At 53.6% G+C, this 23,328-nt stretch overlaps 1 protein-coding gene across 6 annotated transcripts in view; it reads left to right on the top strand.

Annotated features, from left to right (window-relative positions):
* Window positions 1–23,328, top strand: part of cadm2 (cell adhesion molecule 2) — a 1,169,873-nt gene that overhangs the window by 1,144,450 nt on the left and 2,095 nt on the right. For 4 of the 6 annotated variants that reach the window (XM_033032323.1, XM_033032321.1, XM_033032324.1 and 1 more), the window contains 6 exons: window positions 7,733–7,903; window positions 11,239–11,329; window positions 12,379–12,557; window positions 15,010–15,126; window positions 16,057–16,095; window positions 19,702–19,827. In XM_033032323.1, coding sequence (XP_032888214.1) covers window positions 7,733–7,903; window positions 11,239–11,329; window positions 12,379–12,557; window positions 15,010–15,126; window positions 16,057–16,095; window positions 19,702–19,827 — 723 coding nt within the window. The remainder of the gene's footprint in view (window positions 1–7,732; window positions 7,904–11,238; window positions 11,330–12,378; window positions 12,558–15,009; window positions 15,127–16,056; window positions 16,096–19,701; window positions 19,828–23,328) is intronic. The other 2 variants (XM_033032325.1, XM_033032326.1) reach the window with 2 other exon arrangements.

Consider the following 23,328-nt stretch of genomic DNA (forward strand, 5'->3'; position numbering starts at 1 on the left):
ACTTGACACCATTTAGATAGTAATCTGCCTTCCTGTTTTTGCCACCAAAATGGATAACCTCACATTTATCCACATTATACTACATCTGCCATGCATCTGCCCACTCCCCCAACCAGTCCAAGTCACCCTGCACTCTCATAGCATCCTCCACACAGTTCACACTGCCACCCAGCTTTGTGTCATCTGCAAATTTGCTAACGAGAGCCTGAAGAAAGGTCTCGACCCGAAACGTCACCTATTCCTTCGCTCCATAGATGCTGCCTCACCCACTGAGTTTCTCCAGCATTTTTATCTACTTGCAAATTTGCTAATGTTACTTTGAATCCCTTCATCAGAGTCATTGATGTATATTGTAAATAGCTGCTGTCCCAGCACCGAGCCTTGCGGTACCCCACTAGTCACTGCCTGCCATTCTGAAAGGGACCCGTTAATCCCTACTATTTGTTTCCTGTCTGCCAACCACTTCTCTATCCATGTCAGCATTCTACCCCCAATCCATGTGCCCTAATATTGCCCACTAATCTCCTATGTGGGGCCTTATCAAATGCTTTCTGATAGTCCAGGTACACTACGTCCACTGACCCTCCCTTGTCCATTTTCCTAGTCACATCTTCATTCCAGAAAATTCCAGAAGATTAATCAAACATGATTTCCCCTTCATAAATCCACGCTGACTCGGACCGATCCTGTTACTGCTATCCAAATGTTCGGCTATTTCATCTTTTATAATTGACTCCAGCATCTTCCCCACCACCGATGTCAGGCTAACTGGTCTATAATTCCCTGTTTTATCTCTCCCGCCTTTCTTTAAAAGTGGGATAACATTAGCTACCCTCCAATCCCCAGGAACCGATCCCGAGTCTATAGAACATCACCAATGCATCCACGATTTCAAGAGCCGCTTCCTTAAGTACCCTGGGATGCAGACCATCAGACCCTGGGGATTTATCAGCCTTCAGTCCCATCAGCCTACCCAACACCATTTCCTACCCCAGATTAGGACTGAGATGAGGAAAATCTTGTTGTGAATCTGTGGCTTTCTCCACAGAAGGCAGTGGAGGCCGATTCACTGGATGTTTTCAAGAGAGAGTTAGATTTAGCTCTTTGGGCTAACGGAATCAAGGGATATGGGGAGAAGGCAGGAACGGGGCACTGATTGTGGATGATCAGCCATGATTATATTGAATGGCGGTGCTGGCTCGAAGGGCCGAATGGCCTACTCCTGCACCTAGAGTCTATGTTTCTCTGGTCTCAACCCGAAACGTCGCCCATTCCTTCTCTCCAGAGATGCTGCCCGTCCTGCTGAGTTACTCCGGCATTTTTGTGTATGTCTTTGGGAAGAAGCTGTCGCTGAATGTGGGATCTGGAGGTGTGCGTTTTCACACTTCTGTGCCTTTAACAGTGGGCTGGGATTTGTCACGGATGGGGGTGTTGGAGCTGGGTTTTGTCTCTGGCAGTGGGGAAGCTGCATCTGAGCAGCGTGTCTGTTCACTGCGCTGTTGTAAACTCAGGGACAAAAGCCCACAGTGCCATCATCTAGAAATAAAATAAAAGGAATCACAGCCATTGTGTGGCCTTCCCTCCCCCACAGCCCATTCACTCTGAGAGCAGCCGGGCAAAGCCGTGTCGCTGTAGAATCAGAGCTGGCTTACAGCAGGGAGGGGCGGGCAGCGTTATATTTACAGATACAGCGCGGAAACAGGCCCTTCGGCCCACCGTGTCCGTGCCGACCAGCGATCCCCGCACACTGACACGATCCTACACCCACTAGGGACAATGTTACATTTACACTGAGCCAATTAACCTACAAACCTGCTCGTCCGGAACCAGGGGCCACACACACAGTTTAAGAATAAGGGGTAAGCCATTTAGAACAGAGACGAGGAAACACTTTTTCTCACAGAGAGTGGTGAGTCTGTGGAATTCTCTGCCTCAGAGGGCGGTGGAGGCAGGTTCTCTGGATACTTTCAAGAGAGAGCTAGATAGGGCTCTTAAAGATAGTGGAGTCAGGGGATATGGGGAGAAGGCAGGAACGGGGTACTGATTGGGGATGATCAGCCATGATCACATTGATTGGCGGTGCTGGCTCGAAGGGCCGAATGGCCTACTCCTGCACCTATTGTCTATTGTTTTTGGGATGTGGGAGGAAACCGGAGCGCCCGGAGAATACCCGCGTGGGTCACGGGGAGAACGTACAAACTCCGTACAGACAGCACCCGTAGTCGGGATTGAACCCGGGTCTCTGGCGCTGTGAGGCAGCAGCCCTACCCGTTGCGCCACCGTGCCGCCCCAGTGCGCAACCAGGAGCCAGTGCAGATACTGCGGTGAACAAGGGGATGCTGGTGAAGCCACCGGGCTGGGGGGGGGGGGGAGATGGGAGAGTCTTTGTTCTCATTGGCGGCCCGGCCTAGCCCGGCCTGGTCTGGTCTGTTGGTGTGTGAAGGATGCAGCTCTCCAGTAATTGACAGCTAATGTCAATGCCGGATTGACATCCGATCAACAACTGTTTAAAATGTATGAGCAGCAGTGGAGCAGAGTCCCCGCCAGTCTCCGCCACTCCCCGCCAGTCTGCGCCAGTCCCCGCCAGTCTCCGCCACTCCCCGCCAGTCCGCGCCAGTCCCCGCCAGTCTCTGGCACTCCCCGCCAGTCCGCGCCAGTCCCCGCCAGTCCCCGCCAGTCCCCGCCAGTCCCCGCCTCCCCGCCACTCCCCGCCAGTCTCCGCCACTCCCCGCCAGTCCCCGCCTCCCCGCCACTCCCCGCCAGTCTCCGCCACTCCCCACCAGTCCCCGCCAGTCTCCGCCCGTCCCCGCCCCTCTCCGCCACTCCCCACCAGTCCCCGCCAGTCTCCGCCACTCCCCGCCACTCCCCGCCAGTCCCCGCCAGTCTCCGCCACTCCCCGCCAGTCCCCGCCAGTCTCCGCCACTCCCCACCAGTCCCCGCCAGTCTCCGCCCGTCCCCGCCCCTCCCCGCCACTCCCCGCCAGTCTCCGCCACTCCCCGCCAGTCCCCGCCTCCCCGCCACTCCCCGCCAGTCTCCGCCACTCCCCACCAGTCCCCGCCAGTCTCCGCCACTCCCCGCCAGTCTCCGCCACTCCCCGCCAGCCCCGCCCCTCCCCGCCACTCCCCGCCAGCCCCGCCCCTCCCCGCCACTCCCCGCCAGTCTCCGCCACTCCCCGCCACTCCCCGCCCGTCCCACTTGGTGACGTCTCTGTCATTGAGAGTGCGGGGGTTTGGCCGCTCTCGCTGAGTTTGTGACTGGATCAGAGGTCCGAGCGGTGCTGGCTGGAAGGGCCGAATGGCCTACTCCTGCACCTATTGTCTATTGTCTTGTCCCTGCTCACCCGAAATACTGCAGCACGGTGGCGCAGCGGGTAGAGCTGCTGCCTCACAGCACCAGAGACCTTGGTTCCATCCTGACTACGGGTGCTGTCTGTACGGAGTTTGCACGTTCTCCCCGTGACCCGCATGGGTTTTCTCCGGGCGCTCCAGTTTCCTCCCACATTACAAAGACGTGCAGGTTTGTAGGTTAATTGGCTTGGTGTAAATGTAAACATTGTCCCCAGTGTGTGTAGGATCGTGTTAGTGTGCGGGGATCGCTGGTCGGCGCGGATCGATGTATCTCTAAACTAAATTAAACTAAACACGGCCATCTTGTTTGCAGGCCTTCAGTCTGTAACCTGTGACCCCCGGCCCACTGATCCCATTCTCTCCCTCCCTCCCTCCCGACTGCCTTCCCCCGGGGGAGGCTCAGGCCTGACTATATTTCATCATCACCAGCTCGTTTTTGGTTATCTTGGTCCGGTTTTATAAGGGACAGGTGCAGAATCAGGCAATTCAGCCCATCAAGTCTACTCCGCCATTCAATCATGGCTGATCTATCTCTCCCTCCTAACCCCATTCTCCTGCCTTCTCCCCATAACCCCTGACACCCGCACTAATCAAGAATCTATCTATCTCTGCCACTGACTTGGCCTCCACAGCCATGTGTTGGGAGAAGGTTCTGACTGTCTACCATGTCTGTACCTCCCACAGTTGTGTAGACTTCTACCAGATGTTGCTTGGAGCTGCACTGTTTAGTTTAGAGATACAGCGGGGAAACAGGCCCTTCGGCCCACCGGGTCCATGCAGACCCACGATCCCCGCACACTAACACTACCCCACACACACCAGGGACAATTTACAATTTTTACCAAAGCCAATTAACGTACAAACCTGTACGTCTTTGGAGTGCGGGAGGAAACCGAAGATCCCGGAGAAAACCCACGCAGGTCACGGGGAGAACGTGCAAACTCCGTACAGACAGCACCCGTAGTCCTTGGTCTCCGGTGCTGTGAGGCAGCAACTCTACCCGCTGTGCCACCGTGCCCATCCACCTGTTGGCCTCTACGTTGGCCTGCTGCGACGTCTCTTCCACACGACGCCCTTATTGACAACAAACTCCCAGCCCCTTCATCTGGGGTAAACAATACTGAACACATTGAATGAGCAGAATCGGAAACGTCTCCTCATTAATGAGCAACATTATCCTGGTCGCCTGTCTCAACAGGTCCCAACAAGCCAGCTCTGCCCTGTCATTGTTCAACATGAAGCTCGTTACATTAATAGGTAGAAATTAAGTTAAGGGAATATATTGTGAGGAGAGCTATTTAGTTTAGTTTAGAGATACAGCGCGGAAACAGGCCCTTCGGCCCACCGGGTCCATGCCGACCAGCGATCCCCGCACATTAACACTATCCCACACACACTAGGGATCATTTACAATTATCCCAAGCCAATTAACCTACAAACCTGCACGTCTTTGGGGTGTAGGAGGAAACCGGAGCGCCCGGAGAAAACCCACGCGGGTCATGGGGAGAACGTACAAACAGTTCAAAGTTTGAACACAAACGGTTCAGAAGCCTAAACGTGCTCACCACCAGACTCAGGAACAAGATCAATATTTATCAATATCAGTTTTGCATCAAGTGCAAGTGAAATTAATTTTCCAGCGGTGGTACAATGAAACGAGAACACAATAAAATGCAGCTACTTCCCCTCTGTTATCAGGCTTCTGAACGGTCCTTCCATAAGCTAGGGTACTGTCCGATTCCCATTGTGGACATTGGACTTTGTCTGTGGAACTGATGCGCTACAATGCTGAGAACTATATTCTGCACTCTGTATCTTCCCCTTTGTCTGAGGAAGGGTCTCGACCCGAAACGTTGCCCATTCCTTCTTTCCACAGATGCTGTCTGACCCGCTGAGTTACTCCAGCACTCTGTGGGCTTTGCTCATTGGTCTGTAGCAGCAGGTCATAAAGTCATGTGATAGGAGCAGAATTAGGCCATTCGGCCCATCAAGTCTACATTCGCCATTCAATCACGGCTGATCTATTTCTCCCTCCTAACCCCATTCTTCTGCCTTCTCCCCATTAGCCCTGACACCCGCACTAATCAAGAATCTGTCTATCTCTGCCTTAAAAATATCCACTGACTTGTGGCCTCCACAGCCGTCTGTGGCAAAGAATCCCACAGATTCACCACCCTCTGAATAAAGAAATTCCTCCTCATCTCCTTCCTCTTAGCTGTTAGTGCTAACGGAATCAAGGGATATGGGGAGAAGGCAGGAACGGGGTACTGATTGTGAATGTTCAAGAAGGAACTGTGCAGATGCTGGAAAATCGAAGGTAGACAAAATTGCTGGAGAAACTCAGCGGGTGCGGCAGCATCTATGGGGTGAAGGAAATAGGCAACATTTCAGGGCCGAAATCCGAAGGAAATAGGCAACGTTTCGGGCCGAAACCCAAAGGGTTTCGGCCCGAAACGTTGCCTATTTCCTTCGCTCCATTGCTGCTAATGCACCCGCTGAGTTTCTCCAGCATTTTTGTCTACCTACTGATTGTGGATGATCACATTGAATGGCGGTGCTGGCTCGAATGGCCTACTCCTGCACCTATTTTCAATGTTTCATGAAGGAACGTCCTTTAATTCAGAGGCTGTGCCCTCTGGTCCTAGACTCTCCAACTAGTGGAAACATCCTCTCCACATCCACACTATCCAGGTCATTCACTGTTCACTATTGATTTTGCCTGAAGTTGTTCTAAGCGGGCAAAGTGTTATAAATGTCATTGCCGGCCCGGTGTGGAGTTATTCACCGAGACCTACTGTGACCATCAGGCCCGCTCCCTCTCCCAGCCTAATTACTGCGCTGGTGCATGCAGGAGCTGCAGCTGTGCCTTGGGTAGCAATGCAGTGCAGTGCAGCGCAGTGCCGCAGCTCCCCCAGGTGGACAGCTCGCACCTTGCTGCCCGCAGGCAGACTGCTCCAGTGCAGTAGCTAGGGGCGGAGCGGTAGAGTTTCTGCCTCACAGCGCCAGAGACCCGGGTTCGATCCCGACTACGGGTGCTGTCTGTACGGAGTTTGCACGTTCTCCCCGTGATCTGCGTGGGTTTTCTCCGAGATCTTTGGTTTCCTCCCACACTCCAAAGGTGTACAGGTTTGTAGGCTTGGTATAAATGTGAATTGTCCCTAGTGCATGTGGGATAGTGTTAATGTGCGGGGATCGCTGGTCGGCACAGACTCGGTGGGCCGAAGGGCCTGTTTCCACTCCGTATCTCTAAACTAAACTAAATGTTGAGGGTGTCCAGACAGTTTAAGAATAAGGGGTAGGCCATTTAAAACTGAGATGAGAAAAAACTTTTTCACCCAGAGAGTTGTGAATCTGTGGAATTCTCTGCCACAGAAGGCAGTGGAGGACAATTCACTGGATGTTTTGAAGAGAGAGTTAGATTTAGCTCTGGAGAAGGCAGGAATGGGGTACATTGGTGATGATCAGCCATGATCATATTGAATGGTGGTGCTGGCTCGAGGGGCTGAATGGCCTACTCCTGCATCTATTGTCTATGTTTCTATGTTTCTGCCGCTGTTGTAGGAGGTCACCAGGAGGTGTCCGAGCTCCGACATTTCCCCATTCCCATTCTACCCGTTCGAGACTTGTCATTCTGTCTCGCTCAGTAACTGGGCTGTAGTGGATGTACGACTGGCTTGGTGAGGCTGTACATCACTGCTGGAGTGTGTGTGTGTGTGTGTGTGTGTGTGTGTGTGTGTGTATGCGTGTGTGTGTATGGGTGTGTGTGTGTGGGTGTGTGTGTGAATGTGTGTGTGGGTGTATGTGTGTGGGTGTGTGTGTGTGTGTGTGGGGGTGTGTGTGGGTCTATGGTTGAGGGTCCGCACCCCCAGGTGTTACAGATGTATGATCGAGCCAGGAACTGAAGTTGGGGGGTGGGGGTGAGGTCGGTGGGGAAGGGGCTGGGAGAGTTGGGGTTGTTTGTGATCTCCATGTCTGTGTGTGTGTATGTGTGCGTGTGCGTGTGTGTGCATGTGCCTGTGCGTGCGTGTGTGTGTGTGCGCGCGCGTGCATGTGTGTAGGTTTGTGTGCGTGTGTGTGTGCGCGTGTGTGTGCGTGTGTGTGTGCGCGTGCGTGTGCATGTGTGTGTGTGTGAGTGCATGCGTATATGTGTGCGTGTGTGCATGCTTGTGCGTGTGTGTGCGTGAGTGCATGCGTGTGCATGCGTGTGTGCGCGCGCGTGTGTGTGCGTGCGTGTGTGTTTGCGTGCGTGCGTGTGCGTGCGGGTGTGTGCGGGCGTGTGTGCGTGCGTGTGCGTGCGGGCGTGCGTGTGCGTGCGTGTGCATTCGGGCGTGTGTGCGTGTGCATGTGTGTGCGTGCGTGTGATTCACCGGTGCCGTGTGTTACAGACGTGCCGCTGAGCCAGGAGCCGGAGCTCCGGGGGAAGACATACACAGTGCGCAGCACACTGCGGCTGCAGGTGGATCGCAACGATGACGGTGTGGGCGTCCGCTGCAGCGTCGACCACGAGTCCCTGCGCGCAGCGCCGCATGTAGCAACGCAGCGCCTCGACATCCAGTGTGAGTAACGCAGCCTGGTCACACACACATGCATGTGCACACACGCGAACATCGCACACACCCTGCGTTGACCTTGAGCAGCTTCACCACCGCTCACCGCTGCGTCGGTCAGTCAGCTCGCCCCCAATCGCTCTCCCATCGATTCCCACCTCTTGCCTTCACACCAATCCATCTTTATAATCCATACTTGCATTTATTTCTAATTATCCTGTGTTTAATGCACGGCCTAATCCCTCTCTCTGATTTAAAATAGTTTCTGTTACATCATGTATTCAGCTCCTGTACCCCACTTCCCTCATCTGATTCAAGGGTGTAGAGACCCACACACACGCACACACACACACGCACACACACATGCACGCACGCACACATGCACGCACACACACATGCACGCACACACACATGCACGCACACACACATGCACGCACACACACACACATGCACGCACACACACATGCACGCACGCACGCACGCACACACACACGCGCGCACACGCACGCACACACACATGCACGCACGCACGCACATACACACACAGACATTTTGGGACGTCGAACAAGGGCAGGACCTACACTGTGAATGGGGCCTCTGGGGAGTGTTGTAGGGCAGAGGGATCTAGTACAGGTGCATGGTTACTTGAAGGTAGAGTCGCAGGTAGATAAGGTGGTCAAAACGGCTTTTGGCACATTGGCCTTCTTTAGTAACTTGTCAGTTTCTTTGTTGAACTAAATTAAGGCGCATGTTGCAATCAAAAGCGCTTGAACAATTGGTTGGGAAGAAAGCCAAACTGTAAGAAAGACGACTGCGCCTCCATTTCAAGAGCAGCCGCTCTTGCACGGTCGGTGCCAAAGCATCAACATGACCCTTAAACGTGCTACCTACCATTGCTTTTTTCTGTCCATAAACTACTTTACCATCAAACTCATCCACTGGAATTTTTAGGTCAGGCTCAACTTGAGAGATGATGACATTCAAGTGCTCTTCAACTTCAGTCAACAACTGCATTTCATTGTATTGAGTAGAGAAGTTGGGAGGTCATGTTGCAGTTGTATAAGACGTTGGTGAGACCGCATTTATAGACAATAGACAATAGGTGCAGGAGTAGGCCATTTGGCCCTTCGAGCCAGCACCGCCATTCAATGTGATCATGGCTGATCATCCCCAATCAGTACCCTGTTCCTGCCTTCTCCCCATATCCCCTGACTCCGCTATCTTTAAGAGCCCTATCTAGCTCTCTCTTGAAAGTATCCAGAGAACCGGCCTCCACCGCCCTCTGAGGCAGAGAATTCCACAGACTCACCACTCTCTGTGAGAAAAAGTGTTTCCTTGTCTCCGTTCTAAATGGCTTACCCCTTATTCTTAAACTGTGTGGCCCCTGGTTCTGGACTCCCCCAACATCAGGGAACATGTTTCCTGCCTCTAGCGTGTCCAAACCCTTAACAATCTTATATGTTTCCAATAAGATACCCTCTCATCATTCTAAACTCCAGAGTACAGAATATGTTAATTTGCTTTGGTAAGAATTTGGTGAACTTGTCCCTGGTGTGTGTAGGATAGTGTTAGTGTACGGGGGGGATCGCTGGTCAGCATGGACTTGATGGGCCGAAGGGCCTGTTTCTGTCCTGTATCTGTAAAGTGTAAAATCTAATAACCAGTAATTGAGTGAAATGACTACAGACCAGGACATGTTTAGTTACAATGAACTTATGGGGAGATATGAGCGGCCTGATGGATGTTATTGTCAGTAACTCAGTGATAGATATAATTACTATTGATTCTATGCTGCTTCTAATTGCTAGAACGCTTTGATGAATATATCACCTTGCACTAAACATTATTCCCTTTATCCTGAATCTGTACACTGTGCACGGCTCGATTGTAATCATGTACAGTCTTTGTCACCGCTGGCCGGCTGGTTAACACGCAACAAAAAAGCTTCACATTCTACCTCGGTACACGTGACAATTAACTAAACTATTGACACGATTACCAGTAACTGTGGTCTGAGCTACCTGAGAAAGCTCACGGCCTGTTGGCCTTCATAACAAGAGGAGTTGAGTGTAGGAGCAAAGAGGTCCTTCTGCAGTTGTACAGGGTCTTGGTGAGACCACACCTGGAGTATTGTGTGCAGTTTTGGTCCCCTAATTTGAGGAAGGACATTCTTGCTATTGAGGGAGTGCAGCGTAGGTTCACCAGGTTAATTCCTGGGATGGCGGGACTGTCATATGCTGAGAGAATGGAGCGGCTGTGCTTGTACACTCTGGAGTTTAGGAGGATGAGAGGGAATCTTATTGAAACATATAAGATTGTTAAGGGTTTGGACACGCTAGAGGCAGGAAACGTATTCCCGATGTTGGGGGAGTCCAGAACCTTTTATGTCTATCTTCTATAAGAAAAGGCCATTCAGCCCATTAGCCCATGCTAGCCCCTTATCAGCTCCTGACTTCATCCACACGGCCATTTTCCCAGACTTAGTCTGGGACATTTTTACTTTACAGAGTCGGAGGCTGAGGGGTGACCTTACTGAGGGGTACAAGATCATGAGGGGCACGGATAAAGTGAACGCTCACAAACTTTTCTCCCGGGGTAGAGGAATCTAAAACTAGAGGGCACAGGTTTAAGATGAGAGGGACAAGATTTAATAAAGGCCTCAGTGGCAGCTTTTACACACCAAATGTGTGGCCTGGAACAAACAGCCGGAGCAAACGATAGAAGCAGGAATGATCGCAATGTTCGGGAATATTTGGGCAGGTACGTGGACAGCACAGGTCCAGGGGGATCTACATAGAAACATGGAAAATAGGTGCAGGAGTAGAGGCCATTCGACCCTTCGAGCCTGCACCGCCATTCAGTATGATCATGGCTGATCATATTCTGATCTAGATCAAACACACGCAGGTGTGACTATCTCAGGTAGCCTGCCCTGGGGGTGTGAGCTGGGACAGTGTACAGGTGTGTGTTACACCTGAGTGTGTTGTACAGGTGAGCTGAGGGGTGGGTCTGGGTCGGGGGGGTGAGAGGTGAGCGGTGGATAGGGTGTTTAGGGTGAGGGGTTGGGGTGGGGTTGGGGGGGTGAGAGTTGAGGGGGGGTCAGTGTTTAGGGTGGGGCTGTATGTATGTATGTATGTATGTACCCAAAATCCAGCCCAATCAGTGCCCGATGGGGCAGCCACTGTAGGTTTCAGCGTGGCAGTCACGGCTGCAGTTGGGGTCGGGTTGTCGGACCTTTCACCGTTTACATCCAATACGTCCGTTTATACTTGGCTGGTGTCACAGCCGCGACCCGTGGGTCGTCTGGTCCACGTTAAAGCTGACGACCCCCCTGTGTGTTACAGACGCTCCGTCGGTGAAGATCGACCTGTCCAGGAACTTTGCCCGAGAGGGGGACGAGCTACGTATGGATTGCCGGGCAACCGGGAACCCCGAGTAAGTTGCCCGTTAAAGCCGGCGCCGAGATGTGGGCGAAACCCAGCTGTGGCCGGAGCTGCACGGTCAGGGGAGCAGATAGATGAAGGGTCAACAGGTCCTAGTGGTCAGAGACCGGCCCACTGACCCAACCCGTCCACACACCAGCCCAACCCGTCTACACCGACCCACCATCACCCCACTGGCACAATGAATCAATAGGCAATAGGTACAGGAGGAGGCCATTCGGCCCTTCGAGCCAGCACCACCATTCACTGTGATCATGGCTGATCAGTACCTAATGAATGGGTGAAAAGTTTATTCATTCAGGAGAGGAATAGATCGGGTACTTTACTCTGGGGTGAGGAGGGAGAGATAGATCAGCCATGATTGAATGGCGGAGTAGGCTTGATGGGCCGAATGGCCTAATTCTGCTCCTATCCCTTGTGACCTTCATTGTTCCATGCGACTGCTCACAGGATACCCCCGGTCAGAGAGGGAGTGCCACGTCTGGGTGGTCAGACAGGCCCAGACCACCCAGGGAGGCTAGGGTTAGGTCAAAGTTCAGAGCTTTGAATGGACGTCGTTCACAGAGGCACTTGTCCCCGCCCCCCCCCCATTCCTTCGTCTCCCCGCTCCCGTCCAGCAGAAGCTGCTACCCCCTCTCGTTGTCACGCCTTCCCAAGCCAACAATGGACCATTGTGGGCTCCACCCTCCGCCAGGTCACCTGTTGCCGGCCCTGCTCTGTTCTGGCCTTTACTCGCCTCCAGTCTACTCCCCCTCCCCCCTCCCCCCCTCCACACCAGGGCCGGGTTTAGATGAAGAGAGGCCCTAGACTATTCCACTTGTGAGGCCCCTCCCAATCAGCCTATCGATGACTCCGTCCCTGCTGGGGCGTGGCACGTTACGGGGGGAGCGGCGTTAGGGTGGTGCGTGGGGTGATGAGCGCGGCGCTGGAGCGAGGCGTGCGGGGGGGGCGTGGGGGGGAGGGGGAGGGGGGAGTGCGGCGCTGGGGCGAGGCCTCACGTCACTCAGGCAGCGCGGCTGACGGGCGGGGGGGCGGTTACAGGCCGGAGGCGGTGAAGTGGAAGAAGGACGGCGCGGAGCTGCCGGACCCCGAGCGCATGGTGGTGGACGGCAACGTGCTGGTCATCAGCGCCCTGAACAAGACGGACAACGGCACGTACCACTGTGAGGCCGCCAACACCATGGGCCACAACAGCGCCGAATACAAACTCTATGTGTACGGTGAGTGACCCCACACTACCACGTCTTCTCCACCTCCCCCCCATCACCCCCCCCCTCCCCATCTACACCTCCCCCCCATCACCCCCTCCACCCCCCCCCTCCACAACACCCTTCCCCTCCACTCCCCCACATCACCCCCCCCTCCATCTACAGCTCCCCCTCTCCCTCTCCCTCCCTCTCTCTCCCTCTCACCCCAACTCTCTTCCTCACTCTCTCTGCCCCACCCCTCCCCTTTACCTCCCCATCCCCCCTCCCCCGCCCCTCGTGTAGGTAAGCAGGTGAATAGTGCTGTTGGTGTAGGACTAGTGTAGATGGGAGGGGACAGGTCCGATGGGCCGAAGGGCCTCCTTCCCGAATCTATGACCTCTGCACCTCGATGACTCAGTGTGGTACAGCGTGGAGACAGGCCCTTCGGCCCACCTTGCCCCTGCTGACCCACACGGCCCTTGGTGTCGGTCTGGGCTGGTGGTCAACGGCCGGAGCTCAGCCGCGGCTGACCAGCACTGACCAGCCCAGTGCCACCACGAACCTTCACCCCAGTGTGGAAAGGTCAAAGACCAGAGGGTAGAGCCTAGAGGTGAGAGGGCAAAGTGTAAAGGAGATGTGAGGGGCAGGTTTGTTTTACACAGAGGGGGGTGGGTGCCTGGAACTTGCTGCCGGGGGGGGTGGTGGAGGCAGATATGATAGTGGGTATTGGGAGAATGTCAGACAGGCACGTGGACGTGCGGGGGAACGTGGACGTGCGGGGGAACGTAGACGTGCGGGGGAACGGAGGGATAGGGGTCACGGGCAGGCAGAGGGGATCAGGTTAACCTGGCGTATAGCGTGGGAAGGAACTGCAGATGCTGGTTTACACCGAGAACAGACACAAAAAGCTGGAGTAACTCAGCGGGACAGGCAGCATCTCTGGAGAGACGGAACGGGTGACGTTTCGGGTCGGGACCCTTCTGTCGCACTTGGCGTTTTTTTCAGCGACTGCCGGTGTTATTGACTGACGTATCAGGGTCGGTGAAAGATTTTGAAACATTTCATAATCCAGCGGTGACAAAATCTTGTCCCCTTTGTCCTATTTTCACACCTTACACCTCCTTATCTCTGCATCTTCCTCTCCCCTGAAGAAGGGTCTCGACCCAAAACGTCACCCGTTCCTTCTCTCCAGCTGAGTTACTCCAGCGTTTTGTGGTCTGTCGTGGGTTTAACTTGCCGCGGGTGGATGGGGCGTGTGGGTCAGCAGGGCCGAAGGGCCTGTGTCCTTGCCGAGTGAGCGGTGGTTTACCCCCCCCCTGAGGAGGGTCAGCGTTGGGGGGCAACATGAAGTGGAGGAGCCGCGGGGAGAGGAAGGACGACGGCTCGAACACCGCCGCCAGGAGGGCTAGCACGGAACCGCCAGGCCGAACGGCCTGAACACCGGCTGTTCGTTCTGAGTCTCAAACTCCCCTCGGCTTCGACACCCACTGGGCCCCCCCCCTCTCTCCACTGCTCTCTCCTCCGCTCTCTCCCCCTCTCTCTCCCCCTCTCTCTCCCCGACCCTCTTCCCGACTCTCTTCCCCGCTCTCTCCCAATCCCTTTGCCCATCCTACTCCCCCCCCCCCACTCTGCTCACTACCCCAGACCCCACACCCACTCCCCCTGCTCTCCCTGCCCTCCCCCAGGCTGCCGCCCCATCCCATCTGTCCCTCCCCCCCCCCCCCCCCCCCCCACCCGCCACGAACCGATTCAAGGCCTCGCCGCCCCCCAGCTTCCCATGGTTCTTGCCTGAGTTAGTTTGCCAGTGGAGGCTCCCCCCCCCCCCCCCCCCGTTGCCTCCACCTGCCCGCTACACCCTCCCCCCGGCACTGCGCGTGGTAACCCCCCCCCCGGGGCCAGCCTGTGTTACATCATGCTGTGTGTACATGTGTATGTGTACATGTCTGTGTACATGTGTGTGTGTGTGTACATGTGTGTGTGCGTGTGTATGTGTACATGTGTGTGTACACGTGTCTGTGTGTACACATGTGTGTGTACACGTGTGTGTGTGTGTACATGTGTGTACACATGTCTGTGTGTGTGTGTACATGTGTGTGTGTGTGTGTGTGTGCATGTGCGTGTGTGTGTGTACACGCGTGTGTGTGTATACACGTGTGTGTGTGTGTACACGTGTGTGTGTGCATGTGTGTGTGAGTGTGTGTGTGTGTACACGTGTGTGTGTGTACACGTGTGTGTGTGTGTGTGTGTGTGTACGCATGTGTGCGTGTGTGAGTGTGTGCGCGTGTGTGTGTGAGTGTGTGTGTGTACACGTGTGTGTGTGTGTGTGTGTACGCATGTGTGCGTGTGTGTGTGTGTGTGTGTGTGTATTGCCCACTACCATGCTACATGTGTCACGGTGATGTTGGGGAGATTGGTTTCACTTTATTTGCCGCTTGTGTTGAAGCATCATCATCATCATTGTTGTATTTTTGTTCCCCTCCACCAGATGCCCCCATGGCCCTGCCTCCCATGGCCAGGCCCCTGCCCTCCCTCGCCACCAGGGCGATCCCCGTCACCATAGCTGCAGCCGCCGCTGGCACCACCGCAGGCTCCAGCGCCCGAGGTACAGTACACAGCCTCACCGCTCTCAGCTGCCGGCCACCCGCCAACCCTAGTGGCTCCTCTAGACAAGCCTTAGTCTACCCGCCCGCCCTGTCTCCCCTCCCCAGCCCGGTGCTCTGGTGCAGCAGGTAGAGCTGCTGCCTCACAGCGCCGCACACACGGGATCCATCCCCACCACGGGTGCTGCCCGTGTGCAGTTGGCACGCTCCTCCAACACTCCAGAGACAATCGGCCCCTCTGTAAATTGCCCCCTAGTGTGTAGGGAGTGGGATAGCACAGATCGATGGCCAGCACGGACTCGGTGGGGCCGAAGGGCCTGTTTCCGTGCTGGATCGATGGTGGTGGGGAGGGGAGGGGTGGGGTGGGGTGGGGGGGGGGGGGCTGGAGGGGGGGGGGAAAGCGGGTAGAGGCGGGGGCTGTGCCAGTGTGGGTGAGGGGTCAGGCCAGAGCTGTTGCCCTGGGATGGGGGGTGGGGGGGGGTGAGTGAGACCCTCCCCCCCCTTTGAGGGTACACAGCTCCAGAGAGGGCCAAACCCCCTCCCCCACAAACCTCTAACCCCCCCCCCCCCCCCCCCTCCACAGGAAGCTCTGACCGCACCCCAACATCTGCCCAACAGCTGGGTAGGAACGTCACTGGTGCTGGCTGCTCCCCCCCCCCCCCCCGGGCAGTGGCTGCCAGTGAGAGAGCAGGGGAGGGGGTACAGGGGGTGCTGGCAGCTTAGGGAGGGGGGGGGGGTGACAGCAGAGCCCCTGTGGATCGGTAGAGGGGGGGCAAGGATGGGCTTCACCAGTTTCCGCTCCCCCCCCCCCCCCCCCCCCCCCCCCCGCTGCTTTGCTCTGTTTTAATTTAATTTGCTCCTCAGTTGCAAACCATCTTTTGTTTCTCCACCCGTCACCCGCTGGCTCCGGCAACTCCCCGCTCTCTCCACAGCCTCGCCCAAGCCCAGCGCCCCGACCGGCAGGGGCCAAGGTAAGCAGCGAGTCACCCCCGTAACACCAGCGTTAACCCCCCCCCCCCCCTAACCACCCCCCACCTCAACCTCACCGCCACGGCCAAGGTTAACACCATGACGGCAATGGGCAACGGGCCGGTAACACACCCCCTCCCTCCCCCCCTTACCCCTCCTCCCCAACCCCTTACCCCCCCTTCCCCCCTTACCCCACCCCCAACCATCCCAGCCGTCGGCAAGCGGGGGCGGCCACAATAACCCCGTGACTGCAGTAGGGCCACACACGCACACACGCACACACACGCACACACACGCACACACACACACACACACACACACACACACTCACACACACACACACACACACACACACTCACACACACACACACACTCACACACATGTACATTCTGCAAGGCAGTAAACATGTAAAGATAGACTGTGCAAAAACAAAACGATGCAATAATGCAAAACACAATGAGTTGCTGCCTCACGGCGCCAGAGACCCGGGTTCCATCCCGACTACGGGCGCTGTCCGTACGGAGTTTGTACGTTCTCCCCGTGACCTGCGTGGGTTTTCTCCGGGTGCTCCGGTTTCCTCCCACACTCAAATGACGTGCAGGTTTGTAGGTTAATTGGCTCGGGTGTGTGTTAGTGTGCGGGGATCGCTGGTCGGCACGGACTCGGTGGGCCGAAGAGCCTGTTTCTCCAAACTAAACTAAACTAGACTAAAACACACAGAGGGTGGGGGTTAGGAACAAGGGGCCGGAGGAGGTAGTTGAGGCTGGGACTATCCCAATGTTCAACTGTTGCTAACGAGGGAAATCAAGGATAGTGTTAAATCCAAGGAAGAGGCAGATATCTATTGGCCAGAGGAAGCAGCAAACCGGAGAACTGGGAGACATTTAGAACTCAACAGAGGAGGACAAAGGGGTTAATTAAGGGGGGGGGGGGGAAGAGCATGAACGGAAGCTTGCGGGGAATATAAATCTGACTGAAAGTTTCTATAAATATGTGAAGAGGAAAAGATTGGTGAAGACAAATGTAGGTCCCGTACAGTCAGAGACAGGTGGATTTATAATGGGAAACAAGGAAATGGCAGAACAGTTAAACGAATACTTTGGTTCTGTCTTCACTAAGGAAGACACAATCTCCGAGAAATACTAGGGAACCGAGGATCTAGTGAGCGGGAGGAACTGAAGGGAATCCACATCAGTCAGGAAATGGTGTTAGGTAAACTGTTGGGACTGAAGGCAGATCAATCCCCAGGGCCTGATGGTCTGCATCCCAGAGTACTCAAGGAGTGGCCCTAGAAATCGTGGATGCATTGGTGATCATTTTCCAATGTTCTCTCGACTCTGGATCAGTTCCTGTGGACTGGAGGGTAGCCAATGTAACTCCATTTTTTAAGAAAGAAGGGAGAGAGAAAATAGACCAGGGAATTATAGACCAGTTAGCCTTACATCGGTAATGGGGAAGATGCTTGAGTCAATTGTTAATGATGTTATAGCAGCGCATTTGGAAAACAGTGACAGGAACATAGAAACATAGAAAACAGGTGCAGGAGTAGGCCATTCGGCCCTTCGAGCCAGCACCGCCATTCGATAAAGTCAGGCAGGATCGGTCAAAGTCAGCATGGATTTATGAAGGGGAAATCATGCTTGACTAATCTTCTGGAATATTTTGAGGATGTAACAAGTAGAATGGATAAGGGAGAGCCAGTGGATGTGGTGTATCTGGACTTTCACAAAGCCTTTGACAAGGTCCCACACAAGAGATTAGTGTGCAAAATTAGAGCACATGGTATTGGGGGTCGGGTATCGACATGGATAGAGAACTGGTTGGCAGACAGGAAGCTAAGAGTAGGAATTAATGGGTCCTTTTCAGAATGGCAGGCAGTGACTAGTGGGGTGCCGCAAGGCTCGGTGCTGGGACCACAGTTATTTACAATATATATTAACATACAAACATAGAATTAACGATTTAGACGAGTGAATCCAAGTTTGCGGATGACACAAAACTGGGTGGCAGTGTGAGCTGCGAGGAGGATGCTATGAGGCTGCAGGGTGACTTGGATAGGTTGGGTGAGTGGGCAGATGCATGGCAGATGCAGTATAATGTGGATAAATGTGAGATTATCCACTTTGGTGGCAAGAACAGGAAGGCAGATTAGGAGAAGGGGAGGTGCAACGAGACCTGGGTGTCCTTGTACATCAGTCACTGAAAGTAAGCATGCAGGTACAGCAGGCAGTGAAGAAAGCCAATTGGCATGTTGGCCTTCATTGCAAGAGGATTTGAGTTTAGGAGCAAGGAGGTCCAACTGCAGTTGTACAGGGCCCTGGTGAGACCACACCTGGAGTATTGTGTGCAATTTTGGTCCCCTAATTTGAGGAAGGACATTCTTGCTATTGAGGGAGCCCAGCGTAGGTTCACCAGGTTAATTCCCGGGATGGCGGGACTGTCATATGCTGAGAGAATGGAGCGACTGGGCTTGTATTCACTGGAATTTAGAAGGTTGAGAGGGCATCTTATATAAACATATACAATTCTTGAGGGATTGGACATGCTAGATGCAGGAAAAATGTTCCCGATGTTGGGGGGGTCCAGAACCAGGGGTCACAGCTTAAGAATAAGGGGCTGGCCATTTAGGACTGAGATGAGGAAATACTTTTTCACCCAGAGAGTTGTGAATCTGTGGAATTCTCTGCCGCAGAAGGCAGGGGAGGCCAATTCACTGGATGTTTTCAAGAGAGAGTTAGATTTAGCTCTTAGGGCTAACGGAATAAATGGATATGGGGAGAAAGCAGGAACGGGGTACTGATTGGGGATGATCAGCCGTGATCACATTGAATGGCGGTGCAGGCTCGAAGGGCCGAATGGCCTACTCCTGCACCTATTTTCTATGTTTCCATATTTAAGAAACATTTGGACAGGTACATACAATACCATTTATTGTCATTTGAGCCTCAGTGAGGCTCAAACGAAATTCTGTTTCCACAGCCATACAAACAAAGACAATTCCTAGACATACACACAATTTAGTTTACACAAACATCCATCACAGTGGACCCACTGTGATGGAAGGCAAAGTCTTTTCTCTCCCCTGTTCTCCATGTCTCTCCCGATGTTGAAGCCCCAGGCGGGCGATGATAAGTCCCACGGCCATTTTAGGCCGTGCCGGGTGATTTACATGTATTATTGGACAGGTTCGGAGGTATTTGGGCCAAACACAGGCAGGTGGGACTACTGTGGTTGGGGCATCTGGGTCAGCATGGGCAAGTTGGGCCGAAGTGTTGAGTGACTCGAGGACAGTGGCTACAAGAACAAGGCAGAGTGCTGGGGACATGAGGAGATACACGCTCTCCCCGACACCCAGACGGAGTCTGTCACAGGCAGCATTATTGCCAACTGGCCTCAGGACCATCGTGGCCAAAGTGGCACTGACCACCTCCCCGTCCACTCCCTCCCCCCCCCCACCGGGATTGGACTGTCTGTGTAACACTGGGGTACAGTACCGGTGGGGACGGGTCTGTGTGTATAACACTGGGGTACAGTACTGGGGTACAGTACTGGGGTACAGGGCCTGCTCCCCACAAAAGCCTCTCTCACCCCCCCCTTGTCCTCACAGATCTCAGCGCTCTCGCCGGTCAGTCTGGGCCAGACCATGCGGTGATTGGCGGTGTGGTGGCCGTTGTCGTCTTCATCACCCTGTGTCTGATCATCGTACTGGGCCGATACCTGGCCCGGCATAAAGGTGAGTGTCCACACCTGTACTCACCTGTACTCACCTCCCCCCCCTTCTTCCCCGCTCCCCTCTCCTCCCCCCATTCCCTCCCCTTGCCCCCTCCTCTCCACACCCCTTATTTCATCTATCCTCCCCTCCCCCCCTTCTATCCTTTCCTCCCCTGCCCTCACTCCACTCCTCTCCCCCCCTCTCCCCTCCCCCATACCCAGTGACCCCCCCTCTCCCCTACCCCATACCCAGTGACCCCCCCTCTCCCCCTTATACAAGTGACAGTGCAGGCCCTTCACAATGGGAGTGCCGTAGACTAGAGTGGTCTCGGAGTGCGGGTACAACGCTCTCTGAGCGTGTTGTCACAGGCAGGGTGGTTAACAAAGCTTTCAGTCAATGAGTGTATTTTAGTTTGTGTGGTTTATTGTTGCGTGTACCAAGGTACGGTGGGAACAGCTTCTCATCGCGCGTTAACCAGTCAGTGGAAAGACAACACGTGATTACAATCGAGGCGTCCACATTGTACAGACACGTGATAAAGGGAATAACGTTTAGTTCAAAGCTCAAGTCCAGTAAAGTCAGGGTAAGGAGTGTAGACGTTGGGGCGTAACGTTGCAGTTGTACAAGATGTCGGTGTGACCACGTGTGGAGTATTATGGTCAGTTTTATTCACCCTGATGTCACTTAACTTCTGCAGTTGTATAGGGCACTGGTGAGACCACATCTGGAGTATTGTGTACAGTTTTGGTCTCCTAATTTGTGGAAGGACATCCTTGTGATTGAGGCAGTGCAGCGTAGGTTCACGAGATTGATCCCTGGGATGGCGGGACTGTCATATGAGGAAAGATTGAAAAGACTAGGCTCGTATTCACTGGAGTTTAGAAGGATGAGGGGGGGGTTCTTATAGAAACATATAAAATTATAAAAGGACTGGACAAGCTAGATGCAGGAAAAATGTTCCCAATGTTGGGCGAGTCCAGAACCAGGGGCCACACAGTCTTAGAATAAAGGGGAGGTCATTTAAGACTGAGGTGAGAAAAAACTTTTTCACCCAGATAGTTGTGAAATTGTGGAATTCCCTGCTGAGGGCAGTGGAGGCCAAGTCACTGGATGGATTTAAGAGAGAGTTAGATAGAGCTCTAGGGGCTAGTGGAGTCAAGGGATATGAGGAGAAGGCAGGCACGGGTTATTGATAGGGGACAATCTGCCATGATCGCAATTAATGGTGGTGCTGGCTCGAAGGGCCGAATGGCCTCCTCCTGCACCTATTTTCTATGTTTCTATGTTAACTGGAAAAGTGCAGAGAAGATTAGTGTGGATGTTGCCAGGACTTGAGGGCCTGAGATACAGGGAGAGGTTCTTATAGAAACATAAAATTCTTGAGGGATTGGACACACTAGATGCAGGAAAAATGTTCCCAATGTTGGGGGAGTCCAGAACCAGGGGTCACACAGTTTAAGAATAAGGGGTCTGCCATTTAGGACTGAGATGAAGATTTTTTTTTTCACCCAGAGAGTTGTGAATCTGTGGAATTCTCTGCCACTGAAGGCAGTGGAGGCCAATTCACTGGATGTTTTCAAGAGAGATTTAGATTTAGCTCTTGTGGCTAACGGAATCAAGGGATATGGGGAGAAGGCAGGAACGGGGTACTGATTCTGGATGATCAGCCATGATCACATTGAATGGCGGTGCTGGCTCGAAGGGCTGAATGGCCTCCTCCTGCACTGGAAAAAGTGCAGAGAAGAATAGTGCGGGCCTCTGATACAGGGAGTGGTTGAGCAGACTGGGACTCTGTTCCTTGTCGAACCTGAGGGGTGATCTTGTCGAGGTGTGTAAAATACAAAGGGAATAGAGTGGATTATTCCCCCCTCGACTCCATCCAAGGACCCCGACAGTCTTTCTAGGTGAGGCAGAGGTTCACCTGCACCTCCTCCAACCTCATCTACTGTATCCGCTGTTCCAGGTGTCAACTTCTCTACATCGGTGAGACCGAGCGCAGGCTCGGCCATCGTTCCGCTGAACACCTCCGCCCAGTCTGCCTAAACCTACCTGATCTCCCGGTGGCTCAGCACTTCAACTCCCCCTCCCATTCCCAATCTGACCTTTCAGTCCTGGGCCTCCTCCATTGTCAGAGTGAGGCCCAGCGCAAATTGGAGGAACAGCACCTCATATTTCACCTGTCGACAAAAATGCTGGAGAAACTCAGCGGGTGAGGCAGCATCTATGCAACGAAGGAATAGGCGACGTTTCAGGTCGAGACCCTTCTTCAGACTTCATATTTGGCTTGGGCAGCTAACACCCCAGCAGTATGAACAATGACTTCTCTAACTTCAGATAGCCCTTGCTTTCCCCCTCTCTCCATCCCCTCCCCCTTCCCAGTTCCCCCACCAGTCTCACTGTCTCCGACTACATTCTATCTCTGTCCCGCCCCCTCCCCTGACATCAGTCTGAAGAAGGGTCTCGACATGAAACATCACCCATTCCTTCTCTCCACAGATGCTGCCTGTCCCGCTGAGTTACTCCAGCATTTTGTGTCTACCATACTTATAGAGCCGACTGCCTTGAATCTAAATGAGTCAGGAAATCCACAAAACCAGCCTCTTTTAATTTTGCTAAGTTCTGAATAAATAATAATAGCTTTTATGAACTTCATTACACTTCTCCACAAAGCAACATCTAACCATTCTTTACCACTTGTACATTTCTTCAGTTAAACATTGGTTAAATCCACTGGTTGTGCATCCTTGAAGATCCTGTCATGGCCTCCATCAAGTGGCTGGGTCACACAAAGCCTTGTGTTTAGTCTGGCTCAGTCTTACATGACCTTGCTGAGTTTCTGATGTTCTTCCCTAAGATCAGTTGCAATGGAGAGCTAGATAGAGCTCTTAAAGATAGCGGAGTCAGGGGATATGGGGAGAAGGCAGGAACGGGGTACTGATTGGGGATACACAGAAATGCTGGAGAAACTCAGCGGGTGCGGCAGCATCTATGGAGCGAAGGAAATAGGCAACGTTTCAGGCCGAAACCCTTCTTCAGACTTTCGATTTTCCAGCATCTGAATACTGATTGGGGATGATCAGCCATGATCACATTGAATGGCTGTGCTGGCTCGAAGGGCCGAATGGCCTACTCCTGCACCTATTGTCTATGTTTCTGTCTTGAGAATCAATAACTAGTCCTATAGGGGAGATGCAGCGAGACCTGGGTGTCATGGCACACCAGTCATTGAAAGTGGGCATGCAGGTGCAGCAGGCAGTGAAGAAAGCGAATGGTATGTTAGCTTTCATAGCAAAAGGATTTGAGTATAGGAGCAGGGAGGTTCTACTGCAGTTGTACAGGGTCTTGGTGAGACCACACCTGGAGTATTGCGTACAGTTTTGGTCTCCAAATCTGAGGAAGGACATTTTTGCCATAGAGGGAGTGCAGAGAAGGTTCACCAGACTGATTCCTGGGATGTCAGGATTGTCTTATGAAGAAAGACTGGATAGACTTGGTTTATACTCTCTAGAATTTAGGAGATTG

The sequence above is a fragment of the Amblyraja radiata genome, chromosome 14, assembly GCF_010909765.2.
Source record: "Amblyraja radiata isolate CabotCenter1 chromosome 14, sAmbRad1.1.pri, whole genome shotgun sequence".
Lineage (NCBI taxonomy): Eukaryota > Metazoa > Chordata > Chondrichthyes > Rajiformes > Rajidae > Amblyraja > Amblyraja radiata.